Raw genomic sequence first — 21,467 nt, forward strand, 5'->3', positions numbered from 1 at the left:
TGCTGGTGGCAAAAATTAAGAAGTTAGTTATGAATAACTCATCTTCATAAGATGATGCCACAGTTATGGCTCTGTCACCCAAACTGAAGTAGCAGTTAAAACTTTTTTATATGCTCTAAGCTCATACCTACAGCATTTCCTTCTTCAAAGGAAAAAAGAACTGAGAAATCTACTTTTATTTTTACTAGTTATATGTCATTACTGGAATAGACTTTTGGAGGGTGTTTTGGGGAGGGAGCTGTTTTAGCCGGTATTTCTTCACCTTTTAAAAAAAGAAATGAGAGCTTTTACATGCAAAAACACCCAGGGGAATGAGCATCAGGAAAAAATTAAACAGGTTCAATTGTAGAATTTTCAATTCTTACTACTACTTGTGTTAAACTATAACCTCCAGACCTGGGTTTTGATTTATTAAGGGAAAAAAAAGAACATGTTACAAATGCATGTAGGCTTAAGCATCTCTGTGTGCTGGCCTACTGCGTATGTACAGAAGACGACTTGCTATGGAAGGCCATCTATACCTGAAATAAACCTGCAAAGCAAGGTGATTAATACAGATAATTAGATTGTTACAGTAAAAATGTTTCATCACCTGGTTCTACAGGCCCTGGTCAACACTTCTGTCAAGATCTACTCCAAACAAGACCAGAGATGAGAAAATAAAGTAAGAGCAATACATTGTGTGTGACACTTCACTCCCCCTTTTGTATGTCTCAGTGGCTTCAGGCAGAGTAACCAGACTGAGTACTTCTCCCGTATATGCTATGGGAAGCAGTGATACAAGGGAGAACACAGTACTGAAACCTTCTTCTCTCCAGGAGACCCAGGCAGATTCTGGCTCACAGATGTTCAACCACAATCCTGCAATTAGTTACATGTACATTTAACTTGCCATCATTAATAGTCTTGCTGATACATGACAGGAAACCGATGGCCTCGTAGGATCACAGCATTAATGGGTCTAAAAAAAAATCCAGCTTAAACCCAAGAAAGAAATAACTATATATCCTATTCTTTCATCAAGCAGTTCACGCTATGAAAGTGTCACTTCAACACTCAAACCCCATGGAAACCTGGACTACACTAGTTCAGAGTCCTCCCAGTGCTTTTCATATACCTTGTAATTACACCTTTTAATTAGATTATTTTTCAATGAGATCTGATTTAGATGTGACAACCCACTCACAGATGAAAGAATCTTTGAAGAATAAAACAGACTACCAATTCACAATTTGTATATTCTGGTAATATATAAATTTATAGCCAATACATAATATGAAATATCCAGAATAACAGCTGTTTCATGCCCAACACCAAGCATATTTCTCTTGGTGGTCTCTCTTGGGGGAGAAGGAGGTTTTACCACCCTGAAAGTCTCAAGAGTTTTGAGAAAGTAATCCACCTTTTCTACAGAAACACATATGTCGAAGTATTTTGCAAAAGCAGCAGGAATACCTATTTCAAAGATAGTGGATTTCCATTCCCGTGGTTGTAACTGTATAAAACAAAATATATTTGAAAAATAAAACAGAACTACACAGATTTTAAGTGGAATAATAATTTGCTGACTTTTGGTAACAGTAGCCTCTAAGAAATGATATTTTTGCTTGGCTACAGAAGTGATCATTATGAAATCCCTTTCAATTTGTATCCAAAGTAAACCTCTTAGGGAAGTGTATTTCCCCGCCTGAAAACTGCAGGTTGAGACTTTTTTATCACTTGTCAAACACATTATTCAAATAACTCATTACATTGTTTAACCACTGCAGATCTTGACATTGTTTTCTATAAAACTGATTAGCATAATACTATCGGTGTCCTTCAGTTATTTACCTCATCCACTTAAGCAGATAATTTAAATCTGAAAATATTTTCAGCCTAGTATTTTACTTTATAGTCAGAAATTATTATTTATAGGACCCATAAAATAGAACACAATTTGGAGGCTTCTTTCCAAAATAATGGAGTATTAACAGTGCTGGCAAATTCCATGTAGGAACATAGGAAGACAACTAAATTCATCTTTGATACAACTCTACAGGGCAGAACAGGAAAGAATGAAACAACAGGCAGCTCTGATTCCCTACACTGCAGCAGGAGATCTCAATTTCAGGAATGGCAATCAAGAGTCTGTCTGTGAAATGTCTTTTCCACTCAGTTCCATCTTTTCCTTGGGCGGTTTTCAGCACATCCGCAGAAGCCCTCTTCTTTACAGAGAGAAGGATTTTAGATTGACATCATAATCCTTAAAAAAAAAAAAAGTAAAAGAAGGCGGGGGGGCTTCCTTTAAAAGCAGCGAACTGAGTAGTTAAGAATCGAGAAATAGAATTAAAACCACGGGACAGAAGAGGATTGGTTCTCTGAGTGAAGGATTCCCAAAAAGCCAAGAAATTAAGTTTCTAGCAAGGCCTGTGTCAAAAGTTATTTACGATCTGCCTGAATTGTCACACTGCCACACTGTATATAGCAGCTCCAGGAGGAGGGAAAGTCCAAAGGGAAGGTATCCAACCCGGTGAGAACATACAGATTCCAGCATAGCTGACCAAATCCCAAGGTGAAACTGCTTCAGCCTTGCCAAAAAAAAAAAAAAAGTATTTCCAGTAACTGACTTCAGTAATATGGTAGAGAACAAGAGAACAATGAAGCTGAGAAAGTGTCATTATTTTACTGAAAAAGGAAAATTCTGGGCTAAACTGATTCCATCAGTCTGGAAAAATAAGAAACCTAAATAGCTTCAGGACACAGTCCAGCAAAACGTGAATACTGAACACTAACTAGGATCAGCATCCAAGACTCCTCCGCTTTTTGTGTTAGTCAGGAGAGTAATATATATATATAATCTCCATCCTATATGCAAAAAGGAAGAATCATTTGCAGAAAGATAACAAGACATAAATACACTAAGATTTAAAAAGAACCGTTGCTGTAAGAGTAACTAACACTTGTTGCACAAGCACTATTTGTCATATTTATGATAGAAGTGTTAACATCCATTTCAGTAAAAGCTATTCCGAAGGGAGCAATGCTTTTCCCCCCCAGTCATGCAGACTGGACAGCTGTGGCCAGCAGGGAGACTGGCTGTCCAGCCTGGGGCTGCAGCCGAGCAGCCCAGCACAAGAGACATTGCATCCTTTTTAATCTCACTGTTTGTTAGCAAACACAAGAGAGAAAATTCTGACATCCTCAAAGCTGGATGGAGAAGAAAAAAATAATTTCATTTCTGTTCTAATACAGTGGTTTAAAAGCCTCATCCTTCTGGAGAGTGATGCTCCTTCACGGCAAAGACTCCCTTCTCATTCTATAAAAGAATCTCTTTGCTGTCTTTTCTGTGCCTTCTCATTTCTTTCTCCAATCTTCTGTTTTTAATCAGTGTTGTAACCATAGTGCTTTTTGGGAAGCAGCTTATTAAAAAAACCCTGAACTTTTATTGTGCTGCATAGTGTCCTTGTAAATGTTAAAATCAGAGTGTGCCTGCCTGTCTTTCTCTTACCATCAATCTTAAAGTTAAATGCACAGAAAGCATTTTATCTTCTTTGTCCAACACCTTGTATACCTTCCCAAAAAGACAAAGCATGGGGGTTTCAACTCAGAAATTATTGTTGCACAGTTGAACTAAAGACTTACCACTACGTTATTATGGCAACAAAAATAATACAGCTTTAAACAGTAATATGGGGGCAAAAGAAATAAACACAGTAACTCCTACACGATCCAAAGCTAAGTTTTCATGCAGAAACTATCATTCCAGATTCTGAAGTCTTGGAACAGTGGTACAGCCTACTACAGAAAGAGTAATCACAGCTCTATACTTGTGTCAAATGTAACACAAGTTTTAATAAGCATGATTTAAAAAAAAACCAAAACACACTAATATTCAACATGTCTGTTGACAACACGATATTTTCGCTCTTACTAGTCCACTGTTAGCGCCACAGTGAATCGTTCCCGCCAGTGTCTGCAAGCCCTGATACTATAACAGTGGTGCAAGGTGATCTCAGGCAGAACCCCGGAAGCACCGAAAGAACTGGTTCGATACTTACCTTTGAACTGCTCAGGGACAGCACAGAAATAAGACTTAGCAGCTAAATGCATGAAGTCAAAACATATGTTACTGAGAGTTGAACCTGCACTAGCAGGGAATCACAATAACAGTAAACTAAAAGCATCATTTTTTTTCTGACAGTCATCACATTTAATCCGGACTTTTATGTGTTGTTTTTACATCTTTAGTCAATTTGTCTTCACTTCCCAAGAATCTCCCAGTGTAGGCAAGGCCACAGATCAAAATCAAAGTGCAGATTCTGAATTGACAGTAACAAGGTGATTATTGGTGGTGGAGAGTGAGTGGGGAAAAAAAAACCAACTTAAAAATCTGTATGTCTGTGTCAAAAATTCACAGGTTGATCAACACCACCATGGCTTGACCAGCCATTTGGTAAACAGTGAGCACATTACCAATAGCTTCAAAGAAGCATAGATTTAATTCCAACATAGAGGGCAAAATACATTACTATGTGGATGGAAGGTTGTATGCTTTCTAACTTGACAATGTAATTAATGATCTTCACCATGAACTGATGACCATTTGCTTTGCAATAAATAAAATGTTCTATTTTTAAGTGGCAAGATGAGACTGAAAAAAATAGGAAAGAGCGGAAGTATTTGGCCATAAAATGAATTAAAGCAGCTATTTAAAAATGGCTGGCAGACTCTGGCAAAGGTTAGAAATACTTAGTGAAGGCCTCATTAAGTCACTCTGCAAGCTTTCTCCACTGCTCCCCTGCCCTATGCATCCAGCCTATTCCCCTGAGGTGGCAGACACATTCAGTGATGCCAACTTCCTCTGTTCCCAACACCAGACATTGGCTTCAGAGAGTGGACAAAGTATGGCTAAACGGAATGAAGCTTTCACACACAGATTACCCTTGCTTACAGAGAAAATGTACAGAAGAAATGCTATTCAAAAACTTGAACTGGATCCATGATGCTTTTCCCCCTTCCCTGAGGGTTTGGTAGGTCCATCACAACCTTTGTAGTCTATATTAATAGATACTCCAATACAATCCTCTGTCTCCCTGTGTTTTAGCAATAATAGATACTCTGATACCATCCTGTATCACTCTGCGCTTTGGCTCCAAGCATATGCTACAGTAATTGATACAAGCAGCATCTTCTCCAGCAGAATATTTATATCAGATTACGTGGGAAAGGTCCCCACAGTTAACTCTCTACAAGCTCTGATTTCTCTTCTGACCAAATAGTCCTTCCCCTACAGCATACTATTGCACAACGCACAACATACTTTAAAGTGAGCTGGAGAAGGGAATTATTTCCTAGGCTGTTCTCCTCCAACTCTTTGAACGCTTCTACATGCAGTTATTTGGCATTTAAACTTTTGTTCTTGCTTTTCACACCTCCCAGAACAAAGTACAGCGGTGTCCTCAGGGAAAAAGGCACTCAGACAGATCTGTAAAACCAAATACGAATCCATCATCATAACGAGAAAATTAATTAAGCAGCTAGGTATGGCTGTAAGTGACCTGCTGGGAGAGACAGTGGTAAACTTCTCATGTAGTATACAAACTGCAAAGAAAAAAAAACCTGGAGCAGTCAACAGCAAAGGAAGCATTAATCATTATTATCACTGGAAACACCATGAAGCTTATCTTAAAAGTTAAACAACCACTTGAGAAGAGCAGCAATCCTCCCCAGTGCATTGCCTGGATTATTTTACTGCTGTTGATCACCAAATCATCACAGAACGAAAGAAAAGCTTGGCATTCTTTCATTGTTAGTGGCTCATCTGAAATCATTAGAAGGTCATTTAACAGCTTTGTAATGTGTCCAGCCACCTCAGGTCCTTCCAGAAGGATGCCTAATACCTCCCTGATGTCTGAAGTCTTAAATGTTAGTGAAGTTAGCTCTCCAGCCTTTTAGAAAAGGGATTTAAAATTATAACTGCGTGGAACTTCCACTACCAATACAGCTGAGTGTGACAGGTACCCCAAATACTTTCTTGACATAGTGAAATCTTTTATACAGCAACAAAACCATGCATTACATATGCAGTGGCAAAACACTAAAAAAAAAAAAAAAAAAAAGGCAAACAAAACCCACGATATTTTCAAAAACATCAAAGAGGGAGGAAATCTTTAAGTTTGCAACAGAGCAAAATCTGGTGTATACATTAATGAGTAGCCAAGACCCCTAGCTGAGAAGTAACTGGTGATATCAAGTTATACAGACATGCAGTGTGTTTACAACTTTTCTACAGTATTATTCTCTTTCTTATCATTTACATCCATATTTGCATTCACAGAGTCACAGTCACAGAGTCACAGAGTGGTAAGGGTTGGAAGGGACCTCTAGAGATCGTCGAGTCCAACTCCTGTCCCTGCATGGGACAACACCAAATTCACACCATGTCTCTGAGGGCGTTGACCAAGTACTGCTTGAATATTGTCAGGCTTGGCACCGTGACTGCCTCCCTGGGAGCCTGTTCCAGTGCTCCACCATTCATCCATTAATTACTTTACTGGACCATAATAAACCGAAAGGGGTAATGCAATGTTATACCCAAACACTGCCCATGGATTCAGCTATCAACCCATAACTGGAAATGTATAAAGCTCCTGAAGAAAAAATGCACTATGAACAGCCACTAAAAATACAGATAGGCATGACAACCAACCACTAATTAAAAAACAAAATCAAACCACAAAACAAAAACCCCACAACCAGATGCATGTACTGTTTTATTAATTCAACAGTATAGTTGGCACTTTATATATACATCAGGAAGATTAAAGAACAACTTCCACTGTTCAAACTGCAAGTAGCTCGTATTTTTCCACAGGGGCATTCACCAGTTCTATCCTGAAAAAGGTCATTCATTTACAGCTGCCAATATTCAGCACTCATGAAGCTAATGTTCACTTCTGATACCAAGAGTTTTGCCAAAGGCTCCTGAATAGCCTTTTCTACCTGAATACAGTATGGATCAAATCCTACTTCAATGCAACAGGCCTAAATAAGAATAAATGAAGTCTCAAGTCTGCAACACATCTGCGCAAGCAATTGTGTTGGCATGAGGGAGTGCTCTATATTGCAGTTTGCCACAGCAGCACCAGACAGTCTGCACCTCTCTTCTTCCTCAGAGAGCAACACAAACAGCAGCTTTTTGCAGAAACCACCAGCTCAGGCTGCAGGCAAGCACTCCAGTTCTCCAGCAAACCCACCACACTATGGATGTGACGTTTGCTCTTTTGAATTCTCTGGTCGTTCTGACACTTTTTTTATTTCCATATTCCAAGAAAAGGGCCCTTGGCCTTTGTCCATATGGAAACTTCTTTTAATTAAGAATTAATGCAAATTGCTATATAGCCAACCAACTACCAGCTTTAATTTTAGCTAACTCCTGATGACAGTTTAAAATCAAGACTTGGCTATACATAATTTCTTATTAAAAAATCCTTTTGCAGAAACCATTGTAACTTGTATTTACAGTAGGCCAAAAAGAGTAGGAAATAACTAAAGAAAAAACGTACTTGCAATATAGGCAAGTTATTTGGCAGCATAATCCATACTTTGCCTTTTTATATGTATATCTCTCCTGCAATGCTGAATTAAAAGTCTTTTTTTCCTTTTGAAAAGTTGAATTTTGCAATTATTATCAAGTTTAAAATTGTGTGATAATGCAAAATTTAGCCTAAAAACCTCAATCAAATATGTTTTGTGAATTTCTATTAGCATGCAAAGTATACACGATACATACCTAGGTAGTTGGATAGGAAGATAATAAACTGAGCAAGTGCAACTATGTTCTTTAGAACATACAGATATCCACACATGTAAACACTTCAGTGTTTTCCTTGAATGACATTTGGAGAACTGTGCAATATGTGCTCCTGGCTGCAATATGCCACAACACAAGTTAGAGACAGTCTGTGATCCCTGAGTAGGTGTACAGCTAGGTAAACAAAGTAAATGGCATTTCAAATTAAATAGAAGAAGTTCTGGATTATGCCACTTCTACACCACATAAATGGTTCATCTCAGCAGGGTCACATCTTTTGCCTCAAAACTGTTCACACAAGATGGAAAATGATGCATCCTTTTTATGTTAGGAAGCGGATCTTTCCTCTCCTCACCCAGTGAATGCAACACTGCCCACACTGTTCCTTTCAAATCCTCAGATTTCTAAAAATGATGCCAAATGCACTTGCAGTAGGATATAGCTCAGTTTATTCGAGCTGAGTATCCTTGGAGAAGTTAAAAGGTGGTCTGAAGGAAATATGCAGTTCCCTCTTTGCAGAGAAGTCATATGTGGAAGCCAAACATCAGCTATATGCCAATTTTCTTAAGAAAGCTAGGAAAAAATGTATGGGCCTCTCCTATTTGGAAGGCAAGGTACTGCTATAGGGTCTGAGTGCACTCGTAAGCTTCGGGGTTTTTCCTTCACAGGATTTAAGTCCTGATTCTTTGAAAGGCAACAAAATTGCTCTTTTCCCCAGAAATCATAGGCACTGCCCCCAGTGGGCACCAACAAGGTGCAGCTTCCCAGCACCTCACTTCTCTGCACTGCGCTGCAGTCACCCCACTTAACGTGCTCTTTGTTCCTCTTTCAGTCTCATCTCTTCTTGGTAAATGGAATCATCCATCCAGCATCAGCTCACATCTAAACGTGAGTCTGGGCATTACCCTTCAGTAAGGTGAGCTCTTCAAGCAAAGGGACAGTCATCTTAATGACTCTGCAACAGTCACAAGATTTCATCACAAATGCTTGTATGTCAGCGTTTCACAGCACATGGGACATTGTTACAGTGAAAGACACTTACATCCTTTACACTGATCAAAGAAAATGGGGATATTAACCCCATTTCATTAAATTAACCCTTTTTCCTATCACTTAAGTTTCACCTGCTCCCCACACCCACTCCCTCCCAGCAAGGCTCCTGAGCCTAGGCAAAGCACGCTGCTTAACACAGGCACATTTCACTCTCCCAAGCCAAAAAAATTACTTATCCTCCCCCTCTACTGCTGCAAACCAGGTTCTTCTGCAGAAAGGCACCACAGTCCTTGGACTGGTCTATGTAATCTATGCTCAGGCATGCTGGTTTTGGCAGGGATAGAGTTAATTTTTCTTTATAGTAGCTGGTATGGGGTTGGTTTGGATTTGTGCTGAAAACTGTGTTGATAATACGGAGATGTTTTCATTATTGCTAAGCAGTGCTTACACAGACTTCTGTGATTTAAGGTCTTTTCTGCTTCTTACCCCACCAGTGAGCAGGCTGGGGGTGCACAAGAAGCTGACCCCAAGTGACCCGAGGGATATTCCAGACCATATGACGTCATGCTCAGCATATAAAGCTGGGGGAAGAAGGAGGAAGGGGAGGACATTTGGAGTGATGCTGCTTGTCTTCCCAAGTAACCGTTACGCATGATGGAGCCCTGCTTTCCTGGAGATGGCTGAACACCTGCCTGCCAATGGGAAGCAGCAAATGAATTCCTTGTTTTGCTTTGCTTGCGTGCACAGCTTTTGCTTTACTTATTAAACTCTGTTTATCTCAACCCATGAGTTTTCTCACTTTTACTCTTTTGATTCTCTCCCCCATCCCACCACAGGGGGAGTGAGTGAATGGCTGTGTGGTGCTTTGTTGCGACTGGGGTTAAACCACAACATCAGGACAAGAACACAACATAAGTAATTATAATGGTTTTTAAAAAACAAACAAACAAACAAACAAACAAGTCTTCAAAGTCGGGAGGTATTGCTGCAGGGAACACTCCTCCGTGGTGACCAACAGCACCAGCAGAATGTTCTGAAGTCTGAGAAGAGGCTCTGATTTGATCTCAGTGAGATTTGGATCAATCCATTGATATTAGTTACTTGTAAGCACTATTCCAGTCCATCAGACTCATGTATCACACTGCTATGTATGAAGGTGCCTCCCTCTCATCAATGAAGATGTAGCAAAAAAAGTATTAAATATGAACGGAATTGTTAATATGCATTCAATGCACAGACCCCGCAGCAGCAATGCCAAGCAAATAACTCACAGCAAGTACATTAGTTTATTAAGTCACCTCTATCATTTTTCCCAGCTTTAATAGCAACTTAGCCCTTTTTGTGTTTCTAATAAGAGCAACTATTATCTGGAAACAATCCCCTAAATTTCATTCTTCAGCAGTAATGTTTTTCAGGTTTAAAGTAATACAGTTTTGCCAAACAAACCTCACCTAGCTCAAAGTAGGATCAGCATAACAAAATTAACAGTGTTTTAAGAGCCTGAAAAAGAAAATTTCAAAGTAAAATAACAGGGTTTAGTGACTGGGTATTTGCGTTCAACCCCATCCTTCCTCCACTGATAGCAATGGGAAAATTGCCACTGATTCCAGAGACTGCAGAAACTACGTTTGTACTCAAAATCTGCATTGCTTTAGGGAGCAACTGCCACTGTGAATCGTAACACTCTGAGAACGAAAGTCACAAGTTATGTATACTATGACCTGCATTTCCAAATTATACACAAGTACAACCAATTTTATGGAACACTAGAAGATGAGACTTCCTTCAGGATACATCCATACATATTTGCCAGAACAAATCTGTGTTTACCCCAGTGCCAAGACTCAGGTGTTACCCACAGAGCAAGGCCGGCCCCAGCAGACCTCACACACTGTGTTCCCACCGAAGGCTGTGCAGCTTCCAAGCAGTCTTCAGGACTGTGCTCCATCTACCACAGAACACAAAATGTTTGCAGAAAGTCTTTTTTCATATACCGAATTAATTTCAATATCTATTTTTTAGCCAGTGCTCACAGAATTTTTGTGTTACGGTATTTATATGAGGTAGCCTGGAGCTGTGTCATACTCCAATGGAGTATAATAATTTCATGAAACTGTTACATTTATTAAATTAATAAGCTCCTACATAATCTCATTTGGAAAAGGAAGAGATCTTACAGTAATTCATTCATAGCTCGCTCTCCTGATAGGTCTAGCTTGAAGAGATCAGCAGTCACTTTAGATCAGTGAAATGCAACTTCTAACCAGGTATTTATGAAAATTGTTATAGAATTAAATTAAAAGAACAACAAAAAAAACCAAATTGCGTGGCTCTTCCCAACAAAAGTACAGCTTATAAAAAATTTAATGCAAGAGCCCCAAACGCACCCACATTTACAATGGGAGTTGCCTATACTGTATTTTGCAAGTGTCTTAAGAGAAAATCTAATGTTAAGCAAAACATGATGCTTTCTATTCTTCTGTGCAAACACCAACAGTAGGCTAAAACTGACAGATTCCACCAAGAATACCTCTTCTCTCAAAAAATTATCCTGACAGCAAAACCAAAATTAAAACACCACTGTGATATTAACTTAAAATGGTAAAACTTGCCTGAATGCTACAGGGGTGTGGTAAGTTTAATAGAAGATGCTCAAATGGCTTTGGAGTTGGCCCAGAATGGGTGGCAAGCTTCACCCGGGAAGAGAGATACAAGGAATTAGATTCAACCACTGAGCTGGCAAGAGCAGGACCAAGTTAGCCCTTGCTCATACTCCTCTTGTTCCCTCCACCAGAGCTGCCATAAGTGCTTGTAGCAAGAAAAAGACACTCTCCCCTCCTAGCAGCTACCTTGCATCCTCCTGCAGGCAGGGGGGACTCTACCCCAGAACTTTACATCATTCAGCCACCACTCTCCTTAAATACCTACACACCCTTAGCTCTGTACATGCCCAAGAGACCACTATACCAGAGCAATTCAGCTCAGGCTACAAACTGTTATTTTTCTGCCCTGCACACCTTTCCTTGCTTGAGTCCTGGTCAATGCCCTTCATTTTGTCCCTAACCTGCTTGCGCACTCTTGGCTGGCTCCCAACTCCACTGCCCATGCTCCCAGCCAGGCTCCCCAGTTTTACATCAGCCTTGCCTGCTCCCCATGACAGCCTCCCCTCCCAGCAGCATTTGGATTACATATAATCCAATTCTCGAATTTCACATGAGCTTCTGGACATGGTCTCACCCTGCTCTGCCCCATGGCTTTCCAGGTTACTTAAGCACTAGCACCTGATTCCTGATCAAGGAGTTTTACTTCCTACCTTTTTCTTGCAAACACAGTCTAACTAATGTTCTCATGCAGTCACTGCAGTGCAAATACTCCTCAAAATGTATTGACTTTGCAGTAGGATCCAATGTTACAGAATTTCTTAAATTCATGGGTCTTTCATCAATACTCCAGGCAGAAGTTTTTGGTTGGTTGGTTGTTCTTTTGGTTTTGGTTTGGTTGTTCTTTTAAAGCAGATACACTTTCTAGGAGATATATCAACACAAAACACAGAGAAAGGTGCACCACCATACATAAGAGCAAGCTGGATACAGCCATGTTTGCATAAGCAGCAGGTCTCTGAAACCACAAATACACCCTGCATTTTATTTAAGCAACTCCTTTTTTGTTGTGTTTTCCCCCAAACTACCTGAAAGAGCTAAATAAGATAAAAACTTTTTATAGCTTACAATCAAAACAGATTAGCAATCCATCAAAACTGTTTAATGAATCAAAAACATACTGTGCCTACCTATAATGCAATACAGGTAATTAGGGCCAAATTACACTGGGAGGATCACTGCTCAGCATAGCTTGACAGACTTCGGGTCCATAAAATAATAAACCATGAGCACTAATACATTATCTGAGTCTAGACTTATTTGAAAAGTATGTAATTAAGTAGCCAAATTCATACTGAATAGATATCAAACAGAGGTTCTTATTGCCCATTCAGAAGTTGTACCCAAGTTACAGAAAAACTTCCAGTGAAGAATGATGATTTTGGAGCCCTAATTATCTGCGACCCTGCTTCCTCTGTAGTCATTTACACCCGTGCAAATCAATACACAAAACTTCGCAGTACTCAAACTAACATCCATTTTGTACAAATCTCTGAACAAGGTACCAAGCAGCAGAGACATGCTCCTTTTGCCCCTCAGAGAAGTACCAAAGCAGCATAACATAGGTCAGCCAGGAGGGATGAGAACTAGCAGGATGAAGAACCTCTGGGGGATAATCAGTATGATTATAATGAATTTTCTGTAGCTGTTTTTGCTGGGTTATCCAAGACATGGTGTGAGTGTTATTACTCCCCTGAGTATGCAACTCAGGAGGAGAATCAAACCTTCATGTTATACATTTAAACCTAGAATATTTTTTAAAAGCCTCTCAGTACAGTAGCAAAGTAGTAATTCTTTGGTGTCAGTTACCTTTTAGACTTTGATGCACCTTTAAATAGGCATGTCACAATAACATAACGTGACACATGCTGCCCAAAATAAGCCCAAGACTAATTTTGTTGATATAAGTAGCTCTGGAACAGGAATATTTTTATCTCAGTTTGACTCCAGTTAATTATTTAAATTAGGGCCTGTACATAGCAGCCTTAATGGTCAGAGACCTTCAACTTAATAAATACATGTGTTAACAATGAACCACGACTAAATGAAGTCATTATAATAATCTCAGTAATTTAAACACATTTCAGGAAGGGACTCAATAATCACTAAAACTGCAAATTTCTGACATAAAAAGATTGCCCCAGAAGACAGTATTCCACATAAGTAGGCTTCAAAACCAAAAATGACTATGATACAGAAAGATTTAAAATCAAGGCTTTGACTATAAATACACTTCTACACCAATACATACAAAGGTATCAGTCTTCAGAACTTAGTATTTGGTAAAGGAATTTAGCCTTTTGCAGAACTTAACTTTTTAAATCAAGTCTGAGTAGTTTCTAAACTGTCATGCATGTCAGGTCATATTGGCTAAAAGAAGAAAATAAGCTAGAATACATGTGTAATAAAGAGTTATATTAATCATCATTCCCCATTTCTTAGAAAAAGCACCAAGGTAATACCAAAAATTACACCTACCAGGTGCATCCTGGAAAGAAAAAAAAAACGTGTTGATTACATTTACAAGCACAATCAGCTAAATGTTTCACCACAGAGGATGCATTTTTGGTTCTACAGTAACTGCCTGCATTTTCACATCTACCGTGGGGAAGGAAAGAAAAAAAATATACCATTAACTCAAATAAAACATTTCTGTTACAGATGGAGTTGCTCTCAGTGGAACTACAAAATGAATAAAATATTATCATAAGAAACAGGATTTGCATCTCTGCACAGATATGAAAACTTAGTTTTATTAAGAGCCGCTTAACATATTTGGAAAACAGCAGAAAGCATTTCTCCACCACTGCTCTACCCACCAGCACCATTACTGCAACAGAATATTATTTTTAATCGTTATGTTCTTTTGTGCAGTAGTCTTTGTGCACATAACATGCTTTAAAAACAAATCAACCAGCATGACCAACTTTATCTCATGTTCCTGACCATAACAGCTCCTACCTCTTACCTAGAAAACCTATTAAATGACTTCCTGAAAAGACCTGCCAGAGCTTGTGTTCGCAGATCGCTGGACTTGCTGGTATCCTAGAGAAAGGATATTGTCCCACCAGTTTGAAAAAGGTCACCTTCAGGTAATTTCAGTGAAAGACATTCAAATAATCTCAACTATTATGATTCTGTATAGAAAGATACCACAAACACAATGCTATTATCCACCTCTACCCACATTTGAGATCACTACTCATGTGTTACATTAGGTGCTATATGGAACAGTTTGGCAAGAAAACTACTCCAGAGTCAGCAGTTAGAATAAAGTTGACAGCAAATCTGTATGTTAATAGAAGTAGTTTGCCCTGGATGTAGGTTGTTGGGGTTTTGGGGGAGGGAGGGGTTGTTTGGTTGGTTCCTTGTTTTTTTGAAAGTACTAACTAAAGTTTACACAAGTCAGTGTAAAAGCTCCCATTGATTTTTAAGACACTTTTAGTCAGGCCCCAAGTTCTCCCTGAGAAGAAGTTAACTTAAATAACTTTTTTGCCTGTGTGCAGAGATGGCTGGAAATCAGAATTATTTTATTTTGTAGCAAATCCAACCATCAGAAAGTATAAATTAAACATGAAAAATTCAAGAAATTTAATGGAAAGAAACCTTCACCTATTATTCATGGATTGACGTGGGTACAAGGTATATATTAAAATGCTTAGTAGCAAGTGTAAGTGGCTCTGGGCCTGCACAAGAGAAAAATCTCTGTAAGAAACTCTTCTGGAAAACTTAGATCTCTGAAAGGCATAAGAAGCTAGTTGAGCCTTCAGGACAGCTTCTTATGCCTAAATCCTGCACCTGAATCCCATTTTATACACTTAAAATCCACTTCAGTGGATTGTGGTCTGCATTGCTACAGATAATAATAATTAATAGCTTTACACAAAAAATTCCACAAGAAAATCCTTCTCATAACAATGTTATCTTAGGCACAGCCATACTGGACCTATCAATGCTGCTTTGTTTTCAGGGAAGAGGTGGGGATTAAACCCCAGTCTTAAACACCTACTTCCCTCCATGAGAAATTATCTGTGTGATAAATGCCACAGCTCCATAGAAAAACTGTCCATCTTCAGTGATACTAACTACTGGATATAATTCATTGGACAAAAGCAGGTCTACAACCAGTACACATTCTGTTCAAACCTGTCTTAAGTAGATGCTTATGAAAAAACAGTGGTGTATGGAATACAGGTGCAGTGTTATGAAAATATTATAAAGACTACAAACATCTATGCCGCAGCAATCAAAAAAAAAAAAAATCTCCAAAATGCTTCTCTTCTGTAAAGCTGGCAAGAATAAAAATTAATTCTAAATAACTAATTAACAAGATTATTATTTTCTAAGAAAGTTTTACACTAGGAATAACAGGAAAGTGTCTTCTGTGTCTCTTATCAGTGTATTTAAGTTTTTCTTAAAAAATAGATACCAGATTAGATAAAAGTCAATCTAGGCTGGTACCCCAGCTACAGGAGTTCATGCATGGGGAGACTCATAAGAAGCAGGAAAGTACAAAGTGATTGATCCTCCGCTGTAGCTTCCCAGTGTTCAACAGCTTATAGTTTAGGGACTTTCTAAGCCAGATGCTTTTGGTGCATTGCAAAGCTCTCCTCCATCAATTTGTCATTTTGAACTTGCTTGAATCAGTTTACATTTCTGACTGCCACAGCTTTCTGTGGCTGTTAAGTGCATGATTTAATCACATGCTGCGTCAGAAAACTCATTTATTTTAAACCTGCTGCTATATAACTACCAGTGGGTTTCCCCTACTTCACATTCTGTGACTCCCCACAATGTTTGAGAATTTACATACATTAAAATATCACCAACCACTTACCTTTTTCCAGACCAATGTAATGAATTTCTCATTTGTGGCAGTCTTTCAATGGCTAGGCATGTCATTCTTGGCCTCTCCAGGCCTTTTTAGGCTGTACGGTATTCTTTAATGTATTCTCTACCTAAATATTTTCCTCTTTTTCTATGGTACTTATGAATATGCCAAAGAATGAAATTGTGGTAAAATCACCATTGGGATATCAACTAATTAATCAGCTTTAATGAATCTTACTTAATCATAGTTTTAGATTATCAAGCAGCAAGTATCTAAATGTAAGCTAACACAGCAAAAAGCTGAGTAAGAGTTACTGGAGAATCATGACAGTCCTGAAAAACTACTGTCTTCTGAAAAAAAAAAAAGAAAAAGTCTTAAATAGTCATGTTTCATAGACAGATGTATTTTAAACACTTAAATTCTGTCACCACACTTCAGAACACAAGCTGAAAGAAACTAAACCTCATTCTTTTTTATTGTAGGTTTGGGGGGTTTTAAGCTAAAAAAGTCACTAGGGTAAATAAAACTTCTTGAAACAAGACAGCTGGTTATCTTGACGCACTTCCACTGATGAATTCAATTGCAAAACCCTAATCCTTGCAGTTCTTAGACTAGCATGTGTGTGTGTATATATATATGAGACAGGCAAGGACAACACAACTGGCTTTTAAAGAAAAAAGTCTGTGCATGAAACAGAAGCAAATAGCCATTGCAAGAATTTCAGTGAAAGGTCTCAGAGCTCTACTGTGTCTTAAAGTCTGCAGTTCCTACTTCAAGTTCACTTTATGGGCACAGTCGGCTGTTACTAACACAACTCAGAGCTGCGTTATCTGCTACAGTATCTTGACACAAAGATCGAGGAAGAAAAAAAGCCACATGGTCCCAAAAGTTTGTACTGCATGCAAACAAAGCAGACAGAGAAGCCTGATAAGAACCAACAGGGAAATATTTTGGTAAAAGAGTTACAATATATTTCAGTAGGCATTACATAACAAATTACACAGCCTTCCTACCCATTTATTAAAACGCTTGTACGTGGCAATGTCAGAAGGAACATGCCAGAAGGAAAACAACATCAGTCGACTCTGTTTAGAGCCCCACACAGGAAGGCTAGCAAAGCATTACACATAAAGAAAGAAGAAATCCCGTTCTTAGAGCACTGTCTTCCATTCTCCTTATTTAAAAGTGGTTGCAATTATCATTTTATTTGCAAACAATTGGCCCTGGATTATTCACAAGAAAAAAAAATGGAAACACTTAGCAAATAATTTAGCCGATGCATGGTCCATCTTTAGGCTTCTTTGAAAATGGGTCAAGTTCCACGCTCTCTTGCCTCTTCTCTGATTTTGTCTCCCAGCGATTACACTCTGCTGACTTTGGGCTCCTCACGGCGAAAACTCTTTCTTGCTCCAGTTCTGTAGTAAGACCATTCACATCTGCCTTGCAATAAAAAATCCAAACAAGGAAACAAAAAAAGCCCACGAAAAACCAACAACAAATGCACATGTATTAGGGAAAATTTCTAAAGCACAAGAACAGCTACGACTATTCCTCATTAATGGTATTTCAGATTTACCTCAATCTACAACGCTGTGAACATTAGCAAAGCAAATTGGGAATAAAAATATTCTAGCTACATTTTGTTCTTTTTATATAAATGAGTTCTCTTGTTTCTGAAGTCAAATATAGAACACATGAATGCACTGACGATTATCTAGAAGGGTTCATATTTTACTTGCAGTATATGCCAAATGTAATTTGCTGCAGGAAAGGTTCTTAAAGCAAGTCCCTTATACTTCACAGTTATACTGTGGATGCCAAAACACTCCAACGTAAGCAAGTCTGGCTTCCACTGGAATTGCGCTCTCAGATGCTAACCATGAAACTTGCAGAGTTCTAAAAGACAGCTGGGAAGAAAATGCTGTTAAGAGCATACTTTGATCATGTAAATCTACAGAATTTTAACTTTTTGCTTAATTCAGCAAGACCACTCATGCTTAAAGTGCACCTTTAAATAATGGGTAGAGAAACAGGACAAGAGTGTTCAACTCCTGCAGAGTAAGAGCTTGCCCTGACTGTACAACTTCCTTTGCTTTCTTAAACCTCCCCTTTTTAGCTGGTAAAACCAGCTTAAAGAAGGTGATGGAATACTATTCTGACTATGGATTTATATGAACATATAGACTTCTTAGAGTAAAATCAATATAATAAAGCATTGTCAAATTCATTCCCCTGCAAAACGTACGAATCTTAAACAGAACTTCTGCAGGTTGAAGTCCTGAAAAAACAGAAAAGGTAAAATAAGTCAGGGGTTTTATCCGAATTCAACCTAAAATTTGCATTTAACACCTAATGAACATTTCCTAGGACATCAGAAATCCCAGAAAGATGCAGCCAAATAAATTATTCAATACCTATCCCAAGTTAAAAGTATTTCCATTCACTGGTGCAATGCCAAAGGAAAACTGACTCAAAACATTTTTCACACCATTGAGACAACCTCATCTGGGGAAAATAAACATAATGCTCTGTACGAGGTCCCGGCAGTGTGCCTTAGAGATGCACAGCCTGCAGATTCTCAAGTTCAAATGCCTGCTATCAGACACAACCACATTATCTAATTTAGCAGTTTAACAACTAAATTTAAGATGAATTGTGTTATTTTTCATTCCATTTCTATCATAAGACCATTCCAGGCCCTTACAGTGATTGGAATAATACTCTAGTTTCCAGACTGGATCTATTCATAGGCATCCTTTGTTCTAAAGGCAATGCTGTCCTAGAAATCAAGTTTTCCTTATTACAGTATTCAATCCATTGACCTTATCAGCCCATCCGAGTTATCTTTCTTTGCACCTGCTCCAGTTCAAATGCACCATTCCCAAGCACAGGAAACTGACTTTACCCAGTATTTCAGATGAGGCCTTACCAGTTCCTTATATGACATTAAGGCTTTGTCATCTATCAGAAATATCTCAGCTGAGAAACACCATCCCAGGATGTACCTCAAAAAATTTCCCCCAGTTGGAAGACAGATTGTTACGACTCTCAGTAGCATTGCTAAATATCAACCTATCGTGAAAACACTACCCTGTCATTAAAACTTATCTACCATTTGCGATTTCAGAATATATCTACCACTTAGAACTGGTGTAGTCTGTAAAAACAAGGATACGTTCTTTTACTTAAGTCCAAGATTGTCTATTTTCAATTTTTGAAACCTTCACACAATTCCAAGAGAAAATACCATTTCCATACCAGAACACTTACAGAACTTTGGTCCTGATTTAGTAAAGCATTTATGCAACTTCAGCTTGGAAGCATTCCCATCACATTAGTGGATGACTTTAGAAGGCTAAAACCACACTTCAATGCTTTGTTGGACTTAATGGGTTAAAACTTCAAGGTGGATCTTTCAAATGATCCTCGAGGCTCTTTTGCACTTTACCTCTCTCTCCTCCGAATGTTAAAGCTTTAAAGTGCAAAAAGCAAATATTTTTGTTTATCTGTTCCTTCTTTGAACGGATATACCAAGCTCTAAGAGCTAAGCATGTGTCTTTGCTTCTTGCTTTGAGCTAGATCTCTGCCCCGTGCCTTCACACATTTACAGAAGTGAAGTCTCGTTTTGCACTGTTCTCCAGATGCCTTCCAAGTGCAAATCACTACAAGAGGATCACGTGTGACCATATGCTAAATTAAGTTTGCCCAGGAGACTTCATTCATCATCTCCCCAGAAACCAGAGATTAGTCTATGTACTTGCAAGGAGATATCATTTAATTTGAAACCACGTAGTTTATTCTAAAAATTAAACGAGGAGAAAAACCCCAGTTGAATGTAACCATAAGGCCATTTTCCTTACCAGATTAAAACAAAGACGGAGGCTTTTAAGATCACGCCCAACCTGTTAATTTCGCATCAAGGGTGTTAAACACACGGTGCTGCTCCGTAGCAATCTGTACTACATGCAGCCTCCAAACACGCCTTCTGTTAATTTGTGACACTGCATATTTTGCTACTCAAGAGCAAAGAAAACCATCGCAGTGGAAGCTATTTATTCTGCCTCCAGGTACTTCATAAATATTAAATAGGACAGATACGAGCTGCTACACAAAATCTTTACAACTCCGTGGGAAGCTGCCCCGCTGCGGAATTGGCGGGGCACGCAGGGGTGCGGCCGGGACCCCTCTGCGGCGGCAGGAGTGACACCCCGCCGCCCACCGGCTCCGTGGCCGGGCCCCTCGCCCACACCCCTCCCGCAGGCGCTCGGTCCGGCGCCGCGCCTTCCACAGAGGGCTCCGGGGGGGCTGCGCCGCGACCCCGCCGCCCTGGCTCAGTGCGGGCGGGGCAGCCCCTGCCCGGCGGGGTTCCCCCGCACCGCCGCCCCCTCCCCCGCCAGCCCCAGCGGCCCCACGGGCTCCGGACGGCGGCTTCAGCCCGGGCAACCCGGCGGCGGCAGCACCGGCGGAAACTTCCCTGCCGCGGTGGCCCGCCCGTACCTTGATGATGCTGCTCCTCCGCGGGGTGGCCCTGGCCGCCTCCAGCAAGCAGGCGTCGGTGTCGGGCGCTGCCGCCGGTACCAGGCTGCCGCCCGGGAAGCGCTCGGTGGCACCGACGGCCGAGACGCCGCTGCGGCGCTCCCGCCTCCTGCCCGCGGCCGCCGCCGGGGCGTCCAGCGAGGGCGGCTCGGGCTCCTCCTCGGCACGGTGAGCGGCGTCGGGAGGGGCACGGCCCGTCGCCGGCTGCTCCCTGCTGCCGGCAGCCTCTGCCATCGCCCCGCCGAGCGGCGTCAACTTCCCCGGGGCGCTGGGAGGGCGGGGGCGACACGGACGGACGGACGGCGTCCCGCGGCGCTCCCCTCACGGCACGGCGGCGGCAGCGTCAACTTTCCCCGCAGGAGCCATGCCCGACCCCCGCAGCTGAGCCTGCCCGCGCGGGACTCCGCAGCGCCCGCGGTACCGGAGGAACGGCGAGGGCGCAAAGTGGCGGTGGGGCGAGGGAGGCGGCGGCGGGGAGCGCCGTGCGGGAGGCTCGCGCGCAGGAAGTGCCGCCGCGGTACCGCTCTGTTGTGACAGGAGCCGGGCGTGTTTTGACAGGCGGCGTTGACGGACGGGAGGCCGGGCCACTCAGCGCTGCGGCGACCCTCCCGGGGGCGCCGAGTCGTCCAATAGAGTTGGCGGGGAGGCGTGC

The 21,467-nt window shown here is 40.6% G+C and overlaps 1 protein-coding gene across 1 annotated transcript in view; it reads right to left on the reverse strand.

The window, feature by feature from the left end:
* The window catches only part of PLCL1 (phospholipase C like 1 (inactive)), a 214,478-nt gene extending 193,330 nt beyond the window's left edge, over positions 1-21,148 (reverse strand). Inside the window, exon 1 of the mRNA XM_075093863.1 lies at positions 20,777-21,148. Coding sequence (XP_074949964.1) covers positions 20,777-21,049 — 273 coding nt within the window. The 5' untranslated portion in view covers positions 21,050-21,148. The remainder of the gene's footprint in view (positions 1-20,776) is intronic.
* Between the last annotated feature and the right edge of the window lie 319 nt (positions 21,149-21,467).

The sequence above is a fragment of the Phalacrocorax aristotelis genome, chromosome 5, assembly GCF_949628215.1.
Source record: "Phalacrocorax aristotelis chromosome 5, bGulAri2.1, whole genome shotgun sequence".
Taxonomy (NCBI): domain Eukaryota; kingdom Metazoa; phylum Chordata; class Aves; order Suliformes; family Phalacrocoracidae; genus Phalacrocorax; species Phalacrocorax aristotelis.